The sequence below is a fragment of the Excalfactoria chinensis genome, chromosome 1 (genome assembly GCF_039878825.1).
Source record: "Excalfactoria chinensis isolate bCotChi1 chromosome 1, bCotChi1.hap2, whole genome shotgun sequence".
Classification (NCBI taxonomy): Eukaryota; Metazoa; Chordata; class Aves; order Galliformes; family Phasianidae; genus Excalfactoria; species Excalfactoria chinensis.
The window spans coordinates 139,485,860-139,511,199 of record NC_092825.1 but is presented as its reverse complement, the minus strand read 5'-3'; the positions used below and the strand labels follow the sequence as shown (position 1 = coordinate 139,511,199).

Sequence of the window (25,340 nt, the reverse complement as noted above, 5' to 3'; positions counted from 1 at the left end):
ACTAGCCTGGACCTGTGGTCATAGAATGACAGAATCACAGAATCATAGAATGGCTTAAGTTGGAAGGGACCTCAAGGATCATCGAGCTACAACCTCTCTGCCACAGGCAGGACCACCAACTTCCAGGGGCCCAGGGCCCCATCCAACCTGGTCTTGAATACCTCCAGGGACAGGGCATCCACAATCTCTCTGGGCAGCCTGTTCCAGCACCTCACCATTCTCACAGTAAAGAACTTCCTCCTGACAACCTAAATCTTCCCTCCTTCAACTTAAAACCATTTCCCCTTTTCCTGCCATTATCTATCCTTGTAAAGAGCTGACTCCCCTGCTGTTTGTAGGCTCACTAAAGCACTGCAGTACATTAGGTATTAGTCACACTGTCATACAGATGCACAATACATCAATGCACTCATATGCCTCCATTTCTGGAACTCTCCCCATCTTTGATTCTTCCATTAAGCATCATATGATAAGTTCCTAAGAATCCTGTATTAAGTTGTCTATAATTCTAAATGCCTTTCCTGTGCACCATACAATACATTCCACAACCTGTAGGAGGCAAATTCCTTAGTATGTAAGGAGATCTGCAGAGGTCCTCTCCCACTGGTGTGATGAGTATTCTACCAGGACATGGGTGTAATTATGCTTTTCTGGGATGGCCAATACAGGGTCTCATCTTTCTGATGGGGTTATTGAGATTTCCCTCCAGGCATTGTGTCTATATGTTCTTTTGTACAGATGGAGATGAACATTTAATCACATATCTAAACTCTATGTGGTTTAACATCTGAGAGAATAACTTGCTGCTCTTTCCCTTCTTTGCCTTCAAATTATAGATTGATGATTAAAGTATTATATATTCCAAAGAGCCTCCAAGGTCTGTCTCTGGTAAGAGTGCCTCGCTCTCACAGTTATAGGATATTTGTGAAAGTACTTTCTTTGTTCTTCAATAAGTATAACGTTTATTTCCTAAACTATGAAATTATAAATCTGTGCTTTCTTTTGAGAACTTGGAGCTCAGAAAATGTCTGGGATTTATTATTTAATGATACATTTTTATAAGAATAGCTCAATAACACATCTTTCTTTTTCTTAATGAAACTAGAATACAGCATGAGAATTAGAAAATTGGAGAAAATGTGGGTATGAATCATTGGGGACAGCAAAAGGCCTTCAGTCTAAATCTCCCATTTTCTGCATAGAACCTTTAATAACTAAGCTATTATATGAAAGCTAAGGAGCGGTATCTGTTCATAGATTCTTAATTTTGAGCTTTTTCCCTAATGCTGTGCCTATATGAATAATCTTTGCATTTGGGGGGCATTATGAGGGTTATTTTTTCTGCCAAGTGTCACAGGTTACCTAGATTTACCTGTGCCTGTTACAGGGGGCAGCTGCCCCGTAGGGCCCCCAGCCTAAAAGGGAAGGGAAAAGGGGAATGGAAAAAAAAACAACAGCGGCAGCAATCTAAGGAGGAAAACTTATTTTACTAAATACGATACTGGAATACAAGATAACACAATATGATACAATATGATTGAAGCTAATAAATCGAACAAAACAGAGAGAGAGTCCGCGAAAACCTAGAGGCCTACTGTGAACTCTAGGTGACACAGCTGAAATGCTTCCCACTCTCCGAGAGTCCAAGAGAGAGAAAGAACTCCAGCCTGGGAGCGAGATTATGTATGTCCTTCTCCTGTGACTTATCTCTGGCCATGAAGTCCTCTGGGATATGTAGTTTTCTTCTGAGAGCTGAGTATTCGGGATGTTGTTATTCCACAGAACTGGAGTATGAACCTTTTAATGATCCATACTGCACATGATGTTATGATGTGGAATATTGACAGCAACATTACAAAACCATGACACCAAGTCATGAAGTTACTGTGCCCGTGCCCAGTATGGCATTACACTGTACCAACTCAGAATAGAACTACTTTGTTTTCAACATAATTTATAGAGTAGTGTAGACCAGCACTGGATAAAAAAGAGACTGCAATAAGAACTACAAAAGAATTTGACATTTTTCTGTTTCTGATAGATGATCTTTTAGTGAGTTTTAGTTTAGAACTTCAACCTTATTATACTAACATCTATAGAATATATGTGCATTACTGAAATGACTGCATGCAAAACTCCAGACTAGAACATTTCTAGTTTACTAAACATTCTATTTTTAAAAGGAAAGGAGAAATAGGAATACCAAACACTAGAAACTGAGCCTCAGACTTGAGATTTTTATAGATTGTCACTTATATTTTATCAAAGCTGTCCTGTATTTTTTCTGGATTAATACTTGATCTTGTAATGATTTTCATTTCTACATAAATTTACATTGCAGAACCATGCAGAAATGAATGTATAACAATAATGAAATCCTTATCAGCTTAAAGTTCAATATTGAAATTCTGCTAGCATTTGAAATAAAATTCAAGCTCTATTTATTATATATTATCTCTCAAGCAGCAAAGATATGCAAATATGAAATTAGATTACAAAAAATTGAAAAGAACACCCACAGTGTCTTAGAAAAAGTCTTAAGATATTTCTTCTAGGATTTAACAATATTTTCTTAATTTTATAGTAAGGCCTTTAATGCTAGATGTTCTTACTTTGAATGAAAAGAAACAATGCATAACTACATTAAATATAATTTTCTAGGATTTTTCCAATTAGATGCTCTATGTGAGAGAAAAATAAATATAATAAAGATAGCTCATTTCAAGTGAATTCATTTTTTTTAATGATTCATAAAAGCTGCAGAATGATGACTACTCTATTTCTGATGTTTAATTGTTGGCATGCTTTATGTGAAGTATTTTCTATATGAGGAAAATCATTCAAAACTCACTGTTGCTGTGTTAAGCAATGCATAAAATTTAACATGTATATATAAATTATAAACTGAATGAATAAAGTAAATTCTTTGATAATTTACTTATAGATAATATTTTAATATATATATGTATTTTCTCCCTCTTTGAGAGAATGAGAAGTGTGCATTCCAAAGCCTTCCTTTTAGCATTTATCCCTTCATAAGACTTTCAAGGAAGAAATTCTATAACCCCCTTGACAGAAATTGTATTGTATCACTTTATGATGAGAGTTTTCTTCTAATTACATGATAGGGTTTCTCAAATTCACTTTGTTCTCTTAAATGATCATCTTCCCTTCCTCCCTTTATTTCCTTTTCTAGGGTGTCACTTCAGTTAGAATCAACCCTTTCTGAAACATATAGTGCCTGCTAATACCCCTCCAAAATCAGTAATATGGATGTACATGTGTTATTACGTTGCTTATTATAGGGTAAGATTGGTCTTCTGAAGATGTCTTTTTCTTTCTATTGACTGTAAGTCCACTGACTCTAAAAGGTAACAATACCACTTAGCTAGCCTGCAGATGTCTACACTGAGTAGGCAAATACTTACAGTGAAGAAAAAGTAAAACTCTATTGTACACAGAAGATAGTTGTTTTTTTTCTTTTGAAAATGGAGAATAAAGCAGGGGATCTGACTTTTGGCTTTGATAAACATCTCAACTTTAGGTTAAGATGGATTAATCCCTGGATCCATCTTTCTGCAAGGACAGATGCTTTTTGTAATGCACTTGTAACCAAATTTCTTGCATGCATTTCTTCTTGCATTTCTAGGATCTGAAAAAGAAGTAGCGCACTGAATTCACATGTCAGTAAGAAGTGTTGCTGGATTGATGCTGGTTTTGTTTGTTTGTTTTTTTACTTTTTTTCCATACTGCTATTTGAGATTGAAAGATTTCTGTTAATCTCTGCTATGTAAATGGCCAGTGAGGACAGAGTTAATTACAAATGATCAGCATTACAGAAATATTTAATAACTGTGAGCATATGGCCTAACACAATACATTCTACTGCTGAGAAAGTACTCTGATTTCTAAAGTATTCAAAACTGTCCATAATCTATGTTCTATTCATTTCATGCTGGGAGGAAAGTGATCCCTTTAAATACTTTGGGTAACTTTAACAATAAAATAGTTATGACAGTGGAAATCCTGAGCTTGCAAGTGCATTTAGAAAGGTTTCTGAAAAGACAGACTAATATACCTGGAGTTTTTGCTAACTGTAGGAGTACACGTGACTTTATAAATATTTATGCAGGGTTCAAAGCCATCTGTCAACAATTAAAGTATATGTCACTTCTAATAACACAGGCTGCATAGATTAGGATTACTATAATTAGAGTACTGCGCACATATTACAGCTGCAAAATGGATGAGCCAGGCTTTCTCAGGAATTTCTAAAAAGACTCTATTTGATAATATTCTGCATGATATTTGATTACATCTGAATAAGTAATGTTGTAGACAACTAGCATAGGCAGCTACTTGAACTCAAAGCTAGCTTTTCCAAGAAAAGTTACAATTTTATCAGACATACAAAGACCCAATGGGAGTTAAAGAATAGTTCTATCCAATCACTGTGAGAAGGCTGATTGATAATGGTCCACTTCTTCATATACCAAGAGCTGTTCTCAACTAATATAGCATCCCCTCCTCTACCACATTCATACTTCAAGAATACATTAATTCTCCTGAAATTCCTGGAAAAAAAAAAAAAAAAAAAAAAACAACAAAAAAACAAAAAAACAGGCATGATGAATTTTGACAAGACAAGGAGACAGCAACTATTCTAAGAATAGTTTTGAGGCAAAGAAGATTTAAAAGTACAGCCCTTCATATGCGATAAGTCTTAATTTATGCAAAGCAGCCTTAACGCATAATGACCATAGCCAGAGGAGTATAGTTATACAGAATTTGTGAAAATAAAGGGCAACCAAGGAATAGGAGTGGAAAATAAATTTTATGTCTGGAAGGTCTTATTTGAAAGGAAACTGGAAAACTTTCACTGTAAGACTTAAGTGGAGCATAAATAGTGCACTAGAGTTTTTGCTAGTTTTCTGATTTAAGAATATATGCTTCAAATAAAAAGAAATTATACATGACCTTAAGTAAAATGTCGTAAATAGTGCAGAAGATCACTTGATGTGCTTTTGCTGTTGTGTGTTTTATGGAAAAGAAATGTAGCAAAATCTGGATGCAAGTTTGGTCCAGCCTTGTCACTTTCTGGTGGTATGCCTTTGTAATTGCTACTTGATTTTACCAATCTAAGGAGATTCTTGCTTATCAATTATTTTAAGGTTCTGCTCAATTTATTTCATACTAGGGGGGAAATTACTTTTGCACAGAGAATCCCTCCCCACAAAAAAAAAAAAAAAAAAAAAAAGAAAATGTTCTATGATCAACATTGTTATAGTTTTCATTTTGAGGTAAATGACTGTTGAAGGTTTTTGTTTCACAGTAAATGAGTTTACTATTAAATTTTAAGGTGTCTACTCCCACATCATCTTCTATATTGATTTAGAATGCTCTGATACAAGGAAAAAAAGTACCAGTGCAGCTGCTGATTGCAGAAGTGTATTTTTAATGTTTTCATTTTTAATGTTTTCATTTACTGTGTCCAGTTCTGGGCTCCCCAGTACAAAAAAGACAGGGATCTCTTGGAAAGAGTCCAGCGGAGGGCCACAAAGATGGTGAAGGGCCTGGACCATCTCCCTATGAGGAGAGACTTAGGGAACTGGGTCTGTTTAGCCTTGAGAAAAGAAGGCTGAGAGGGGACTTGATCCAGGTTTATAAATACCTGAGGTGTGGGAGCTATAGTGGCGAGGCTGGTCTCTTTTCAGTAGTGCGTGCGGACAGGACTAGGGGCAATGGGCTGAAACTCCAGCATAGGAAGTTCCACACGAATGTGCGCAAGAACTTCTTTACGGTGAGGGTGACGGAGCACTGGAACAGGCTGCCCAGGGGGGTGGTGGAGTCTCCTTCTCTGGAGATATTCAAGACCCGCCTGGACGCCTACCTGTGCGACGTGGTGTAGGGAGCCTGCTTTGGCAGGGGGGTTGGACTCGATGATCTCTAGAGGTCCCTTCCAACCCCTATAATTCTGTGATTCTGTGTGATTTTGTTAACTATGAGAAACCACATTTAACACACACTATCTACAGAAAAATGGCTAATGCAAAACAGATGGCTTCTTTCTAAATCCTTTTATTTAACTTGGTTTCAAATACTTCTGGTAGTCTACCATCTTCAAATATATTGAGTTTCAATATATTTTTTGTCTTGCTGAAAGACTTTTACCCAATTTTACATAATTCTGACTTGATGTTGTGTAAAGAAGTGTGTCGCTGTTTGTTTTGGATATGTCAGCGATAGGTGAGTCTCCTCCCTGTGTAAATAATTTATAGTAGAACCCGTTGTTTGTGTATGTGTCATTTCGACTGGAGCTAGTGTAAACTGAATAAAACATTATTTCGTAACCACTCCTGCAGACCAGGATGGCATAATGAACAATGACCCACATGCACATGTAGAAAAAAATTGTCTATTCCCATATCAGTACAAGCCCCAAGTCTTTGGTGGAGCTCCCATCCTATAGCTGTTATTTGTTCATAGACTTAAGTGTCTTGGAGGCATACTCTGACATTTGTGCAGAGATTTTTGAAATGTTAAGGACTTCTACAAATACAGCTTGTGACCCAGCTCATTTTTCTCTGAGCTGCTCACTTCTGCTCTTACGCTGTGGTTATCAGTGATGTGTATGCATACCAAATCTACATTTGATATGCCAGTAGCCATTGCAATTTATTTCCAGTTTGCATTACACAGGTGTAAAAGAGAGAGGTTTCTGCCTTCCTGAGGAACAAAGAGTTACTATGCACTGTTTGTCAACAGTGTGCTGATTAAACCCAAATGTGTGTGAGGCATTGGTGGTAATGGCTCCAATCACCTCTAGCTGACTGTGCTGATAAACCATAAGTAAATTATTTCAGTGTCATCGTCAGTTGTCAGAGAACAGGCTTTATAGCCATTGATTAGCTTCATGGCTTATTCATGGTGCATAACTGAACTATGGCATGTAGGATCCCTGTCAAAACAGTTCAGCTGTATAGAGCCTGCAAATTGGAGTGATGTTAAGTTGGCATTATGTTTGAACAGAAACAGCTTTATTTACTATTTTCTGTCTGTCTCATTTCCTGCTGTAATATTATTTTCAACCTTTTCTTTTAGAATCAATTTAATAACTAAAATGATACAAAATGGACTGTCCTGTGAGATTCTCCTGAATACTTCATTAGACCTAACTGTGAAGTGCTTCTATATAGTCTGTCATAGTAGGGGCTGCCACTCCTCATGTTTGCATGAAAGATGCTCAGTTTTGTTAATGTTCATGGTTCCAATGGATTTGTCCAAATTCTAAAATCAAAGTAGATGCTTTTCAGAGAGGTTTTTTTTGTTTGTTTGTTTTTGTTTTTGTTTTTTTTTCCCCCAGTACTGATTCAAACAAACATTTCCTTTGGTTGTAATTTCCTTTTTCTTCTTAAAGTATCTGAATAAGTAGTATCTCTGAAAATGCCAAAGAACTGGAAAAAGTGCTTTTACTTTAGAAAGTGGAAAAAATGAGATATTCATTTTATAACTGCCTTCTTAACATAGCAACACCCTTTACCAGTGTACATTTTTATCCAGAAAGCTTCATCAGTATTTTTTGTTAAACAAGTACAGTGTCTTACCTGAATGGAACATGCATTTAATTTCACATGGGAGATTATTCCATGTCTAAAATAGTGGATGTGAAGAAAAGTTAGTGTCAAAACAGGTAGAAGAGAGTTTATTTTTCAAGCAGAATACAACAATTGAAAAGGATTTAATTAGGCAATAAATTACAGTGCAAATACCTGAAGATGAAAAAAAAAATAAAATCACTCAGATCACTGGGGTAGCAGAATAATTCTGGTGACCTGAACTTGTTAATTTTTCATACAACCACAATGTACAGACAAAGCAAATGCTTGTCTCGTTCCAATTTGTAGGAGGGAGGCAAGGTTCTTTGATATGTGTATACCTGGTGCGAGATTAAGAAGCAACGGTTCAAATGTTGATCCAACCAATTTATTAAAGTCCTAGCCGTTTTCGGGAGATGGGGAAGGGAAGGTGGGCGATAGGAAAAGTAGGAAATATAAGCAAGGATTCTGTAGAGAGCAAAAGAGATTTAGTCACCACCGTGAGTCCAGCGAGGTACACCGTAGGTCCGTTGATCTCAGGAACTCGTCTGATCACCGTGGGGGATGGGAGAAAGCCAGGAAGCTCCGCAGCAAGCCGACCTTGGGGGTCCTTCCAAAGAGGTTTTCCCCTCAGGGAATTCTCCGTCAAAGGTGTCTTTGGGAGTTTGTCTCCAAAGTCCCCAGTTTAGCGAGGGCCTTTTATCCTCCATTTCTGTGGGGTTGTTTTTAATTCTCCATTGAAGTTTGAGGATTACAGCTCAGCATTTTTGGGAACGTATCTCAAACAAACACTGAACGTCTAAACAAGCATCTTCTGAAGGCAAACCCTCTTTGTAAAATGATTTAAAACTGGCTTTTCTGACATTCCTGGCCCACAGATAAGCCAGCATGGGTTGGTGGTGCCTCTGTTGCCAGACACAAGCTTTATCGCCTTCTGCAGTGGTCAGCTCCTTCAAGCAGCACCCCTGAAAAAGACTGCTTGTCCTGCTTCTGCTTATCTTTGCAATCGTAAGCAGAGATGGCACGGTAACAACCACCATTCACCCTCCTAGATAGCTAGCAGTCACCAGTCAGAGTCTTATCATCAGAAAGACCTCAATAAGCAAGCTTTGAGACAACAAAAGAAAAACAGTTCTGTCCTTCACAATGCTTAATGTGTGTTTTATTTCTGTTTGTTTGCTTTTGTTTTAAGGCAGGTTTATGCCCTGTGTGCTATAGTAATGAAATTCTTATTGAAAGCTTTGTTATTTGACAGGGATTTTGTGCAGTTTTTAAATCCAGGAGAAAAGGAATGGTATCTTAGCATCAGTTTGGGTTGTCTTTGACTTCCCAGGTGAAATGACCAGAACTTATTTTCAACTAAACCTACTACAGTTAACTTTTGTCATAATTTTATAGAAATACTGAACTCCTCATGACATCACAGAATCACAGAATCACAGAATTTTAAAGGTTGGAAGGGACCTCTAGGAATCATCAGGTCCAACATCCCCCCCCCACCAGCAAAGTAGTCTCCCTAGACCAGGTTGCACAGGGAGGCATCCAGGTGGGTCTTGAAAATCTCGAGAGAAGGAGATTCCACAACCTCTCTGGGTAGCCTGTTCCAGTACTCTGTCACCCTTACTATGAAGAAGTTCTTATGCACATTTCTGCAGAACTTCTCATGCTTCACTTTGTGGTCATTTTCCCTTGTCCTATCACCTCACATTGCTGAAAAGAGCTTGGGCTAATCCCTTTACCTCCTGCACCTTAGATGTTTATAGATGTTGATCAGAACCCCTCTGAGTCTTCTTTTCTCAAGGCTGAACAGACCCAGTTCACTCAGTCTTTCCTCATAAGAAAGATGCTCCAGGCCCTTTATCATTCTTGTGGGTCTCTGATAGACCCTCTCCAAGTGATCTCTGCCTTTTTTGTACTGGAGAGCCTAGACCCAGATACGGTACTCCAGGTGGGGCCTCACCAGAGCAGAGTAGAGGGGGAGGATCATCTCACTTGACCTGCTGACCAGGCTCTTTTTAATGCACCTTGGGATGCCATTGGCTCTCTTGGACACCAGGGCACACTGCTGACTCATGGCCAACCTGTTGTCCACCAGGAGACTGAGGTCCCTCTCTGCAGAGATCCTCTCCAGCAGGTCATTCCCCAGCCTATATTGGTGCATGCGGTTATTCCTCCTTAGGTGCAAGACTACACTTGCTTGCACTGCAAAACAGTATTTTTTTAACATAGACACCACCATTAGCTATGTATTTTCACCAGTAATAAACAAGAACCTGCATACTGCTTTTGTAAAAATCTTCCTGGCTGTCCAGAACATGGCTTGTCCTTCACCGCTGCTGAACAGCACTGCTTACCACCTCACTGTGCTCACATTCATTGTTAGGTATCCATAAACATTCGGCAAGTGTCAATGAATGTCAGTGGTGCCACTGTTTCTGCATGGAGGAATTCAGTTCCACCCCTTTGGTTCACATGCACTACCATGTCAAAACATAAACCTAAACAGACACAGCGTATAAAAATTGAAAAATGTAAACTTTCACTGTTTGTTTCTGTAGCAAAAAGACAGAAAGTGGTTTGATGAGCTTTGTACACAGATAGATACAGATTTTTATTAAAACAAATACAAAGCTATATCTTGTGATATCAAATAAGTCCTAATGCTTGTTATCTTACTACCAGTCTACAGTGTAAGCTGGGCATCTACCTTATAAATATTTTTGTTAAGGATATCTTACATTACTGAAAATGGTACCCTGCAGAATATTCTGGCCCACAGAGGAATGAGCAGTTTTATAATTAGGCCACTAAAAAGAAATGTCATCCTTTTAATCATTCAGGTTTTTAATGCTTAAGACAAGGGATAATCTTGAGCATATTCTCCTGGTTTGAAAGAGTTCAAGATAGTTATGTCCCTAGAAATAATTCTTCTAGATACTATTTGATTAAGTAAATTGGATTAATTGCTGATCTCCTTTAGGATTTCCTTCACTAGTTCTTTGATATGCTCAAAAATGAAAGAGCAGAAATATTATGATTAAGCTTAATTCACATTTACTGCATCAGAGTATAATTAATGAAAATAATTTTTTGAATAAAGAATAAAATAAAATTCATTTAAAAAACAGTGATTCCCCTGAAGGCAGACAATGTGTAAGATAAGTAAATGAGATACTAGATAGTTATTGAAAGGTAAGCAGTATCACGTTCGTTGCAACAGTGTAAACGTTAAGATCCCTTGTGTTTCAGTATATATCAATCATGAATGATATCAGTTATAACCTTCTGCAAGAACAGGAAAGTCAATAAGAATCCAATCTTCCACTTAAGTCAGGTTTACTTGCATGGATTCATGCATTTCTGAGAGTCAGAATGGACCATTTTCATTACTTAGTCAGGCCTTTGGCCTTGAACCTCTGAATTAGTCTCTGCTTTAAGGTCTATCTGAGACAGAGTATGTAAATTTTTTGAAGAACCTGATGATAGATGTTAATAAATTATTTTGATATAGAGCAGTCCTTGCTTGGTTTATTTGTAATGTATGATGTTAGTAATGTAGATTTGTTTGGTTAGATTTGAATATATAAATCAAAGTTGTTGATTCATTTGCTATTTTCATGTTGATTAAAAGAACTTTATTTTTTTTAAAATTCTTTTGTCTTTTCAGCTCTTCAAAAGAATACAACTTTTCATTTCTATGGTTTCTTTTCTGAACAGTGGAAACAAGAACTGGATTTGGGAGTAATATAACATACCTAAGCTGACTAGTATTCCTATTTCTGTCTTCAAAGATATCCTATTAAAACCTTGTCTAGAACACTAGTCTTGATAATTCATAGTCTGCTGGCTATCCAGGACACCCACAATTATTTTATGAAGCAGAATATTTTATCTTCTAATATTCATGTAATACAATATTTAGACTTGCAAATTTACTTCTGTCTGTATTTTATTATAGAATGTATTTAAAAATTCATTCTATTGCCTGTATTACCAGCTGAGGTACCTTATAAGACAATTTGTTGTTTCTCTTTGTCACTTAGTTGTGTTGCATGTGTTTTTTGTAGGTTTATTTGCTCTGTGTTTTGTATTGCTTTTCAGAAAGATCACTGAAGAAAATCCTAAATAATCTGGAAAAAATATCAATCCTCATAGGGCTATACAATCAGCATACACTCTTAGTGATAATTTTTCTAATTAGGCTTATACTTTAGTTTTGTATGGAAGCTTCAGAGACCTCTGGATATGCTTTTGTAGCTGCATTTCTTTTTCCTTACTAAAGTGTTATACAGTACCAAGTCATATATTTATAGAAAACCACCAGTCCTTTATTACAACATTGTCACTTTTCTCAAGTAAACTCATTCTTTCTAAAAGATTAAATTTTGCAAAAATTATTAATGCTGATGTATGGTATTAAAATCTTTTCCATAATTGCTGTTTGTGTCAAAGAAAGCATTTCACTGGATGATCAGTGAAAATCCGAAGTGGCTTTTAGGCAAATGGGCTGTTAACGATCTGATTGTGAGGCCCGAATTCCCATTATGTAGTAGCAAGAGTGGAGATAGATCTTCCCAGGGACAAAATAATTCGCTTGTGCATACATACCACAATAGAGGTGAGAAACTGAAAATTCTCTGAGAAAATAAATGTCACCTGAAGATGACATGCTTTCGACATCAAAAATCTTAGTTCAACAAACATTAGTCAAAAATAAGAAAAAGATCCAGCAAATCTGTCCTGCAGTGTCTACTGCAGTCTCAGAACACTGGAGACACTCCCCTTGCCATGATCAGTCAAACTAATGTTGTCAATAATGTTGCTGATATTTTCAGTAGAATTGAAAGACAGTGATAAATGATCAAGCCCAAACTAGATTGTGACAGACATGATAAAATAGAAAACCCTTTTGGACACCTAAAGGAAAGAGGTAATTTTACCCTGCAATACAAAGGGAAGAACATTTATTGTATTAATTTTTACTTAGTAGAGCTAGCAGTATATAGCCAGTAAACTTCCTCCTTATGCAGCTGGATGATCTAGTAAGTATACATGACACAAAATGTCTACTCATAACCTGTGTTTCTTTTCCTCCTAGACAGTAGTTTTACAAGATTTATCACACAAGGGTATTATAACTGGCTTTTAACTTTATTTCTAATCTGAATCAAGCTAGCTTTGAAGAAGTGTGTGAACTGTATAAAGCTAATAAAGAATTTATATTAGAAATAAGCCATGCTAGATAGAGAACCACCACTGAGATCTGTGAATTTATATGGAGAGAATTCTTGTTCTTGTACAATTAAGAATACAGAAGAGCATAACAAAACCCAAATTAAAAAAAAAAAAAAGCAAATAACTTGTTCACTTTTAGCCTCTACTTCTTTAAGTACAGTGAAAAGTTTTGTAAAAGTGAAACATTTTTAACATATTGAATTTAGTGGAAGTTTCTGGATTTTCATATGTATAATTGTAGGCGAATAATGCATAAGAAAGGGAAAATTAAAAAAACAAAACAAACAAACAAACAAAAAACCAAACAGGAATGAGAACCTAACTATATGGGTTGTAATTTAGAGAAGTGAAATTTAATGACCTTATTCAAGCAACATATTCTTGAGATACAAATGAAGAATGTAAAGAAAGATGTTCTCAGACTGAAAAACAAAACAAAACAAAAAAAGCATATATAAATTAAACAATAGTATGGAAATTTTGGAAGCAACTGTGTTTTGTGAGGTTTTTAGTCATACTTACGCTACGTAGAGAGGGAGTACTGTATTATACAGATTACTTTGTGGGACTAACATGTATCCCATGATCCTAAAGGAGCTGGCTGATGTGGTTGCTGAGATTCTCTCCGTCATATTAGAAAAGTTGTGGCTATTGGATAAAGTCACTAGGACTGGAAAAAAACATCCCTCACTCCAATTTACAAGAAAGGGAAAAAGGAGAACTCAGGGAACTACATGACAGTGAGTGTCACATCTGTGCCTGAGAAGACCATGGATCAGATCCTCCTAGAAGACATGTTAAGGCACGTAAGGGATGAGCAGGTGATCTGAGACAGCCAGCATGTTTTTCCCAAGGGAAGGTTGTGCCTGACCAATCTGGTGGCTTTCTGTGATGAAGTGATGGCACTGCTGGACAAAGGGAAGGTGATCAGTGTCACTTACTTAGACTTGAGCAAGGTCTTTGACATGGTCCCCCACCACATCCTTATTTCTAAATTGGAGAGATACAGATTTTAGGGGCTGGACTATTTGGTGGATAAGGAATTGGTTGGAAGGCAATAGACAGAGGGTTGTATTGAATGGCACTATGTCCAGGTGGAGGCTGGTGCCAAGACAGAGGGCTGTCTTGGGACCAGTGCTCTTCCACATCTTCATCAGTGACATCAATGATGGGCTTGAGTGCAGTTTGCCAATGGCACTAAGCTGAGTGGTGTGGCTGATAGATTAGAAGGAAGGGAAACCATCCAGAGGGACAGGACCTTAAACTGAAAAGTTGGGTCTGTGTGAACTTCATGAGGTTCAACATGCACTTGGGTCAGAGTAATCCCAGATACATATACAGACTGGAAGAAGAACTCCTTTAGAGTAAACCCTGAGGAGAAGGACCCGAGGGCCCTTGTGGATGAAAAACTTAACATGAGCCATCAATGTACTCTTGCATCTCAGTTGGCCAATGGTCTGGGGCCCCCAGTACAGGAAAGAAGGTTTAGGTTGGATGTCAGGGGGAAGTTCTCAGAGAGAGTGGTGAGGTGCTGGAAAAGGCTGTTCAGAGTGTTGTGGATGCTCCATCCCTGGAGGTATTCAAGACCAGGTTGGATGGAGCCCTAAGCAATCCGGTCTAGTACCAGATCTGGAGGTTGGTGGCCCAGCTGGTTGTGGGAGTGTTGAAACTTGATGATCCTTGAGTCCTCTTCCAACCCAGGCCATTCTGTAGTTCTATGATTCTGTGATTCTATGATTCTATGATACTTGGTGTAATTAATTGAATTGACTGTTTTGTCTCCATATATACTTTTTTGGCAGAAAATTTTCATGAATTACATAGTGAACAGAGCAGAATTTCCTGCAGGTAACATATAACAACATCCAATAAAACTTCTGAATCAGAGGTGCTGCATAATTTAGTTTTGGTGTTTTAGTGGTGGATGGCATTCTTTGCTGTCCATATATTGTGTTGCAAGTAGCTTTTATAGAGCTACTGATATTTATCTGTGTGATGTCTTAGAAATATCTAAAATATTTTTTCCTGGTCTTTGTACGTCACTTAACAAATTATGTAGTCTGGGAAATTACTCGCTGCGTAAGTAAACTATTCTCTTCAAAAACACAAATCTTACTTGAACAATAAAACAACCAAATATTTGAAGGTCTAAAACAAGTGTGTTTCAGATTTACTACACTGCATTAAAAAATCTGAGCCAGCAAGTCTAGACCAGTGCAAATCAGTCTTCCTGAAAATCAGTCTTCCTGAAAGAAAGGCAATACATGAGACTGCACTAGCTGCATTTTCACTAGATGTAGTTATGATCACTCACAAGAACTGATTTATACAGACATCATGATATTTATTTGTATCTGACATATAAAGTGAACTGAATCTGAATGGGGAATAAGGAAGACAGTATGCATGCACAACAGTTCTACAACTTAATATTCAAAAATCTGTGTGGCAGCATTTTGAATGCAGCTGGTGAGAGAGCCCACAAAAGGAGCTGCCCTGCTAGACCTGCTGTTCACAAACAGGGAAGGTCTGGTGGGAGATGTGGAGGTTGGGGCTGTCTTGGACAGAGTGACCATGAAATGGTAGAGTTCTCACTCCTAGGTGGAGCCTAGAGGGAGAATAGCCAAACCGCTACCTTAGACTTCCGGAGGGTGGACTTGTTCAGAAACTAGTAGGGGCAGTCCCCTGGCATTCAGTCTTAGCGAACAAAGGGGTCCAAGATGGCTGGTCACTCTTAAAGAAGGAAGTCTTGAAGGCGCAGGAGCGGGCAGTCCCCCTGAGCCACAAAATGAGCCAGCAGGGAAGAAGACCAGCATGGATGAATAGGAAGCTGTTCTTAAGGTTGTGGAAGAAAAAGAGAATCTACTGCCTGTGGAAGGAGGGAAGAGTGACTTGGAATGACTACGAAGAGGTTGTTAAGATGTGTAGAGGGAAAATCAGAGAGGCAAAAGCCCAGCTTGAATTTAAGCTGGCTGCTGGGGTAAAAACCCAGAGTAAACTCTTTTACAAATACATCAACTGTAAGAGGAGGACAAAGGAGAATCTCCATTCTTTACTGGACGAGGCTGGGAATGTGATCACAGAGGATAAGGAAAAGGCAGAGGTTCTGAATGCCTTCTTTATGTCTGTCTTTAAAAGTCAGCTTGGTTATCCTCAGGGTCACACTCTGACCTGGTAGTCTCGGCTGGGGAGTGGACTGAACTCCCTGTGATTCTGGAAGAAGCAGTCAGGGAATTACTACTCCAACTGGACTGCCACAAGTCCACGAGACCAGATGAGATTCACCCGAGAGTGCTGAGGGAACTGGTGGAGGTGATTGCTGAGCCACTTTCTGTCATCTATCAGCACTCCATGCTAATGGGTGAGGTCCAGGAAGACCGGAGGCTTGCCAATGTGACTCCCATTTATAAGAAAGGTTGTAAGGAGGATCCGGGGAACTACAGGCCTGTTAGCCTGACCTCGGTGCCGGGGAAGTTTATGGAGCAAATTGTCTTGAGGGAGATCACACGGCAGGTGTGGGATGGCCGGGGGATTAAGGCCTAGCCAGCATAGGTTTGTGAAGGGCAGGTCCTGCTTGACCAACCTGATCTCCTTCTACAATCCTGTGACCCGTTTGGTGGATGAAGGCTGTTAATGTGGTCTACTTAGACTTCAGCAAAGTCTTTGACACTGTCTCCCATGCTATTCTTCTGCAAAAGCTGGCAGCTCATGGCTTGGATGGGTACACTCTTGGCTGGGTAAGGAGCTGGCTGGAGGGCCAGGCTCAGAGAGTGGTGGTAAATGGAATTAAATCCAGTTGGAGACAGGTCACGAGTGGTGTTCCCCAGGGGTCGGTGCTGGGGCCTGCCCTCTTCAACATCTTTATTGATGACCTGGATGAGGGCATTGAGTGCACCCTTAGTGAGTTTGCAGATGACACCAAATTGGCGGGGAGTGTCGATCTGCCTGAGGGTAGCAAGGCCCTGCAGAGGGATCTGGACAGGCTGGAGAGCTGGGCTGAAGCCAACGGGATGAGATTCAACAAGACCAAATGCCGGGTCCTGGACTTTGGCCACAACAACCCCAGGCAGAGCTACAGGCTTGTTGCGGAGTGGCTGGAGGACTGTGTTGAGGAAACGGACCTGGGGGTACTGATTGATGCTCAACTGAACATGAGCCAACAGTGTGCCCAGGTGGCTAAGAAGGCCAACGGCATCCTGGCTTGCATCAAAAACAGTGTTACTGTCAGGAACAGGGAGGTAATTGTCCCCCTGTACTCGGCACTGGTGCAGCCTCACCTTGAGTACTGTGTTCAGTTTTGGGCCCCTCACTTCAGGAAAGACATTGAGACCCTGGAACATGTTCAGAGGAGGGCTACAAAGCTGGTGAGGGGTCTTGAGCACAGGCTGTATGAGGAGCAGCTGTAGGAGCTGGGATTGTTCAGCCTGGAGAAGAGGAGGCTCAGGGGAGACCTTATTGCTGTCTATATCTTCCAGAAGTGAGGTTGTAGTGAGCTAGGGGTTGGCCTCTTCTCTCGTGTACTCAGTGATAGAACTAGGGGGAATGGTTTCAAGATGCGCCAGGGGAGATTCAGGCTGAACATTAGGAAATATTACTTTTTAGATAGGGTGGTCAGGCACTGGAATGCACAGCCCAGGGAGGTGGTGGAATCGCCGACCATGGGGGTGTTCAAGAAACATTTGGATGTTGTGTTGAGCGATATGACTTAGCTGGAAAGTATTGGTGATGGTTGGACTGGATGATCTTCTAGGTCTTTTCCAACCTTGATAATTCTGTGATTACTCAAATGATTGCCCAGTTCTGCTTAACAGAATGAAGGAGTGAGTCAAACTTGAAATCTATGCTTCTGACCTTCTGTCTTGTATGCCATTATTGGCCATGCTTATACTAAAAAATAAGAAGGAACAAGAGAGCAAATTTGTCTACTAGATATGAAGCACTTACACTGACTAACACAGTGTCAGCTATCCCTTTGATTTATTTTGGGTCTTGTTAGCTCTACTAAAACAATGCCTAAATGTGATCTGGAAAACAGTTATCTCCAGGACAATATCCCTGAACGTCTGTTTTATTCAGTTTATACCAGATTCCCATGTAACACACTGAATACATACAACCTGGACGTTTTGTATGTAACAGACATATGCCAATATACTAAGCACAGCTCTTGTGTTAGTCCAGATATTTTGAACTGAAAAATCCACACAAGATTATAATTGTATCTTAAGACCTTGTGGACACCATATGGATCTGGAATGGATGCAAGTCCAGTTGCTATGTAGCATGGATGCTGTCTCTCTCCTCAAAATGATTCCAGACTGAAAGCATGAGGCACAAGATGATTGGCCTCTGGGCTAGTGTTTAATGACCAATCTCTTATTTAGCAGTATAGAAGAAGTACAAACAGAAATGTTACATATGTTTTTAAATAAGAAATGAAGAATGGACCATCTTTTAAATCTGACTGTAAAACTAGAGGGGAAAAACAAACAAACAAACAAACAAACAAAACAATATTATCTTTCTTTGGATCTTGTATTTTTCTTTTAAAATCAAAACCATAAAAGAGAAAGAGATATGAAATTTTGGATATTCTCTGAAGTTCTTCATCTGTACTGCTAACTTGCATGCCATGTCTTGTCCTCAGCTGTTGCAGAGCAAATCATTTCCTAAATACGATAACTGGGATCTACGACAAACAGGCAGTGGTGGAAGTGTGAATGAACAGATCAGTGGAGACTGCGATGATGAAGATGGTTGTGGAGGATCAGGAAGTGGAGAAGTAAAAAGAGTCCTGAAAATTACAGACTGTAAGTCCATGATTCCATTTCCGTCATACATTCAGAGAGTGAAATTGCCATATGTTCCACTAAGAAACATCACTGAATTATTTTGGAAAAGATGTGAAGTTGTCTACATAATGTTTCCAAGATATACTGGAACAGGAATGTAATTATAAGACTTCTCTGAGGACGGTATGAAGATAAGTGTCAGTTCCATCACAGCATATGTTAGTGCCTAGACCTCACTGCATTATTTCAGTCAATTAATAGGCCTTTTAATAATATTCCCCTCTGACCTACTGATTTAACATGAGAGGTAATACTTGGCAGTCTAGCACAGAAGTTGTTTCTAATAATTAATGGAACTAATGTAATGGAACTATGCTGAAAGTTAAGATTTTATTGTGGTAGATATATTTCATAGGGAACTACCTGAGTCTAACTTTTCAATATTTATAATTTTACATTTGGAATGAGAATGAAAGCATTAAATGACAAATATAATCACTATTTAAACTGGTGGAATTTTCTTAGTTTCATATGACTGTTTCTAAGTCCAAGCTAAGTCAAATCCTGAAATCCTGGCTGCCTATGTTGCTTACTGCATTCTTTGTCCTTTGTGAAGTACAATTGATATCAAACATAGCCAACAGGCTGACTTGAGCATGTTTATCCTCAGTGATGGTTTGTTAGTTCTTATGGTTTTTATTCATCACAATGTTGGTTTGTACTGTTTTTTTGTTTTTGTTTTTTTAACTGCCAGTAATGTCTGACTACTATATTTAGATATGGTGTGTGTTTGATCACATTAGTAGTGAAAGGCTAATGAAACTGAATTTCTGGTGCAGAAATTTATATTGGAAATCCTGAAGATACTGATATACAGGGAGAAAAAAACAAAACAAACAAACAAACAAAAACAAAAAACAAAACCCAAAAAAACAACACATTAGCTTTGTGAACAAGATGAAGATATTAGATTTGTTCAAATAAAACCGTCATGAGCTGCAGATATTATTTTGTTTCTTCTGGTGCATGGCAGATTTTTCAAGTACAAGATGCTTCTGTCCATTATGAAGTGCTAGTTTATCAGTGTAACATAACCGTATTATTAAAGTGAAAAGCAGAATGCAGTTTCAGTAATCTCAGACAGGTAGAAACACAATGGTCTGAATTGGACATTGCTCACATAGCAATTTAGAAATCCTGAAGAGAAAAATATTGTTAGAAATAATGCATAATGAATTTATTGTGGAAACGAGAAGTTTACTTTACCTTCACTTTGCCTTTAATCTTTTGATACATGCAGGCATATAGATGATGTTATCTTTTCCTTACAAAAAATTATTTTCACAGTCTTTCACTATGTGTAAGTTTTTCATAATCAGTCAGGAAAGGAAGTGAGATTACTGCCTATTCTGTATTACACTAGAATCTGGGGCTCCTATCCAAAGCCACATCTCTGTTTTGTTATTTAGTCTAAAGAATTTCACCAAGGGTATCCTGTTTACTATAAGTTTATGATCTAAATTAATAGCTAAAATAAATAAGCAAAATAAATCTAAATAAGCTGATAAAGTATGATATAAAAATATCCATACTAAAGACATTGCTTTGCATAAAAATAAAAACATATTTAGAGTACACATATCTTTTCTAATTCCTCGTCACTGTCTTCTAAACATGTGTATAGTCCTCAGACCCAGAAGTAACAGAGAGGAAAGGAAGATACATATTTGCTAAGATATAACTAGCAATTTTATTTGAATATATAGCCGCCAAAGTTGAGCACGACTTGTTTCTCCACTCAGTGTTACAGATATAGGAATTGTTTTCACTCAGTTTTGGAGACAAATGTGTGGTGACAGGCCTTAGGCTCTGGGGGACCAATGGAGAGATTTGTTATTTATGACTCAGAAATGATTGCCCTAGCATTATACTATTGCTTAAAGTATGTTGTATTCTTAAAAATTCTAGTTTTCATATTGAATATTCAATTATTCTATTACATTTAGTATTTCAGAGCCCTACAGTTTTTCTGACTGTTTTACCCTTTTTAAGTTGCTTTAGAACAGCAAATTCCTGGAGTCTTTTGGAGGAGTGGTACTACAAAGGATAGTGTACTTTAAATGTATAAAATAAACACCTGCATAAAGTCTTGACACTGTGCAATTTTTATTCTACTCTAATGAGGAAATCCCTACAGGACAATTTAATGTGTCATAATGAATTACCTAAAATAAAATAAAATAAAATAAAATAAAATAAAATAAAATAAAATAAAATAAAATAAAATAAAATAAAATAAAATAAAATAATATAATATAATATATATATATATATATAAAGGCAAGAAATACCTATCCATATCTCTGTTTTCACATAGTTGTGTTAGGAAGAGAGAAGAGCTAATCCTGCTATCACTCTGCTGAAATACTCACTGCCTTTTATCAAAATTCTCATAAGACTTATAGCAAGACCACTAGTTTTCTGAAAAGTGCTGTGCCACAGCATTGTCTGTCTTCTTCTTTTCTCATTTTAACATTCAGTGCAGCTATTTCTTTACCATATGTCCTAGTTTAAGGCTCACATATTTACATTATCTTGAGGGTCTTTATACAAGAAAATCTTGTCTTTTCCTGTATTTGATTTTTAGCTTACCATGTATTTTCTCTGTCAGAAGAAAAATATTTCTCAAAAACTTGATTTTAGTTAATCTATGGATTATTAATTTCTTATTGAGAAAGGGGGAAGGGGACAAAATGAGGGTCTTTGGGGTTGAGTGGGTAGTTCAAGGCCTTGTATCAAACTTAATGGGCAAACAGGGTGGAATACAAATGGATGGAGTAAGGAAGGGGGATGTTGCTATTCTAGGGGATCCTAGATCCTCTATAAAGGTGGTGAGACAGAAAACCCAGATGAAGTGCCTTATAGCAATGCATGCAGCCTAGGTAACAAGCAGGACAAATTAGAAACCATGTTGCACTTGGGAAGTTATGACCTTGCTGCTATCACTGAAACATGGTGGGATGACTCCCATAACTGAAATACCATCATTGAGGAGTATTGGCTCTTCAGGAAGGATAAACAAGGTAAGAACGGTGGAGAAGTTGCCCTCTGTGTCAAAGAGTGGATAGATTGAGAAGAGCCGTGTCTGAGGAACAGCCACAATCAGGTCATGAGCTTGTGGGTAAAAATCAAGGATCAGTCCAGTAAAGGGAATATAGTGGTTGGTGTCTGCTACAGGCTTCCTGATCAGGGGGAGTCTGTTGATGAAGCCTTTTTGCTCCAGCTGCAGAAGGTGTCCTGCACACGGGCTCTTGTCCTAATGGGGATTTCAATCACCTGGATATCTGCTGGGATAGTGTCATGGTGGGTGGCAGGTAATCCAGGAGATTCCTGGAATCTGTTGAGGACAACTTCCTGGTCCAAGTAATAGATGGACTGACCCAAGGTGAAACCCTACTGGACCTGATCCTCACAAATGTGGAGAAGAGCATTAGAGAGGTTAAGACTGGAGGCAGCCTGGGCTGTAGTGACCATGCCTTGGTGGAGTTTGTGATCTGGAGGAATGTGGGCCTGGCAAAAAGCAGAGATAGGACCCTGTGCTTCAGGAGAACAAAATTCTGGCTGCTCAAGGAACTGCTGAGTGGGATATCCTGGTAAACTGTCCTTAAGGGCATCAGTGCAGAACAGCACTGGCAGCTCTTTAAGGACACACTTTTGAGAGTGCAATGGCCCTCCGTCCCCCAGCAAATGAAGTTGAGCAGGGGAAGCACGCAACCATTGTGCCTGTGCAAGGACCTGCAGCTTAACTGAGGGAAAAGGGGAAAATGTACAGGAAGTGGGAGCATGGTTATGTAGACTGGGAGGAATTCAGGGCTGTTGTCTGTGTGTGCAAACACAGGATTAGGAAAGCCAAAGTGCAGATGGAGCTGAACTTGGTGAGAGATGTGAAAGATAACAAGGAGGGGTTCTACAGATACATAGGCAGGAGGAGACAGGCCAAGGAAAGTGTTCCCCCTCTGGGGGTCCTTTAATAATTCTTTGTATTTCTTACTCTGCGGTGCCCCAAACTAAACTTAGTACTTCAGGTGAGGCTGCACAAGCAGAGAGTAAACTGGGAGCAGGAAGTGTTATCATCTGATTTTTCCAATGGATAATTAAACATAGAGGTCACACCATTTAGTAAAATAGGATGCACGAAAGTGACCTTCTAATTAATTTCAGTTTTCTATCAGTATTTGAAATGAAATTAGTTTTTTTGTTTTGTTTTGTTTTGTTTTGTTTTTTTCTTCTCACTGCTTTGTGTCATCTTACAATCAGCAGTTTTACTTGTGCAAATATGAAGGAGTGTTGGAGATCGACTCATAGGAGTCCACAAGTAAGATTTTATAGTTGAAATCATTTTAATTTGAGTATTTTTGAGTATCGCTGTGCTCTTGTATATGCTTCAAACAATTTATATTTTTATGTATTACTCTGCAAGCACTTTATCACACGTACAAAAAAATCTTGGAACTCTGTATGTGTTGACAATATGTATCTTTTTGCTGAAAGAGAATACTGATTTGTTGGAATATAGGTCTTCCACAGGAATGTACTTATTACAATAAATCTTTATCTTCAAAAGATTTCCAGTTCCCAAAAAACAAGAGAGAGAAGAGCTCAGAATTATAACAGTTTTCCTGTGGGAAAGAAGGGTGGGATAACCAGAGTATCCTAGTTAATATTAAACTATATGGAATTAATTGATGTATGTGATATGTTCACAGAAATTTAACTTACTAATCCAATCTTTTCAAAGGAGCCAGTAGAAAACAGATGAAAGTTAGTTCTTGAAAAGCAGCAACCTGTGCTCAAGTACGTTGCCTCCCATCTTTACCTGTAAGTCTTTGTGGTCCAATGATTCTTTAATTATTTGGATAGATGAGGAAAAATATGTTGTAGGTAATAATCAAGCTAAGCTTTTAGTATTGTAGTTAAAGTTACTCATTTAGTATAAGGGGAAAAAAGAGAATAATCATTCCACTAGAGACCGATGGGAATTTATGTCTTTGTTTTCATGCAAAACTTTAGAAAGCTTTTATTTCTTTCCAGTAACAGATAAGAGCTTTGAAAATTTCATCAAAGGAAAATAACTTTTTTTTCGATCTCAAGGAAACATGCATCATGATATATTTTTTTCATTATATAAAATGTTAACAATTACTCTCTCTTTTGACAGATTTCTTTGTAACCTGTGCACAAAATTAATTTAACTTATAATAATTACAGTGGTGTGAATCATCATTTTTTTACAGAAGCAAGATTTTTTTATTTGTTTTGTTTCTGTTTGTTTATTTTTCCTAGAAATAATATATTGTAGAGAGAGAAATAAGCAAGACCTAGTTCTATAAGTTTTCAAAAAGATTGTTATTTTCAAGCAAAAAATTTGCAGGCTTCCTAAAAAGCATGAATGTACACTAAAATACTCGTAACCTACATTTGCTCAAGCAGTGTATCTGCAGAGCAGCAACTAAAATTCCCCTGTCTCCTGCTCTTCTAAAGGGAAGTGTCTAGCAGTCTGTATAATTCAAGCTGGCCTACAAATTTGTTACCTATTTGCTAGAACTGTACTGTGGTATGAATACTCTTTTGTATGTTCTGGGAATAAATGCAGGGAGAAAGTGTACTCTGTTCCTGGATCCTCTTGGAAGGATTCCCCTCTAGATCATACTTTTAACTGTAGCCTAGAAATATTCTAAATTTTGCACATCATTTCAAAGGCCCATTTCAGTGTGTGTTGAATAATTCACCGGTATACTTTAACTATAGTAACTGTGTCTTTTGCAACAACAGTTAGTTCACATGAAAACCTGTATTGTGGATGACTACATTTAGGTAACTGAATCTGAATACAAGTTCTATTTTTTGTGTGTTTTCAGAGTTTGGTTAAGTAGAACACTGTGCCAAATGTTGGCCAGTAGCAATGAGTTCATATGTTAAACATAAGCTGTTTTTCTTAATCGGAATCCTATGATCAAATTCATCTTAGGACCAGTGGAGGTGATTAAAGAAGGAAAAATCTCCTGCTTCACTGTGATTTACCCAGTTGGAGGCACAGAAGGTTTAAGCTGCAGCTCAATAGACAGACTCTTCATTAAAAGTATCCTTTGTGGCACCATATAGTCACTAGTATTTTTTATGTCAAATCCATTAGTCTCTGAAACATGTATCTTTTCTCCCATTTGGCTTCCTTTCTCAAATATATATTGTATACAGTCATCCCTAGGTAACTGCTTTTATTGCACGATCTTAAAGTAAGGGCTCCCTGAATGGCTGGTACATTTCTCATTTAGACATATGATTTGAACTTATGAATTCTGTGATCATTGACAGACCATATGTAATTTTGTGCCAGGCTTCAGGGTAGGGCACAAAGCCCTTGTTTTTATTTTATTTTCAATAATGCCCTAAGCATTGTGGACATGAGTCAATCAAAGACATTATAATTGGCTGTCAGGGAAAGTCCCTAATAACTAAAAAAAGGGAAACATCACTACCTTTTTTTTTTTTTTTTTTTTTTTTTTAAGAAAGGGAGAAATGAAGGCCTGGGAAACTACAGGGGTGTAATCCTCACCTCTGTGCCCCTCAGTGGCATAGACTGGGGGATTAAGTAAACTCTCAGCAAGTTTGCTGATGACATCAAGCATTGTGATACAATTGACACAACAGAAGGATCTGG

At 38.0% G+C, this 25,340-nt stretch overlaps 1 protein-coding gene across 1 annotated transcript in view; it reads left to right on the top strand.

Moving 5' to 3' along the window:
• GPC5 (glypican 5) overlaps positions 1–25,340 on the top strand; it is a 532,643-nt gene that overhangs the window by 269,039 nt on the left and 238,264 nt on the right. Inside the window, exon 7 of the mRNA XM_072355922.1 lies at positions 18,478–18,640. Within this exon, the coding sequence (XP_072212023.1) occupies positions 18,478–18,640 (163 nt within the window). The remainder of the gene's footprint in view (positions 1–18,477; positions 18,641–25,340) is intronic.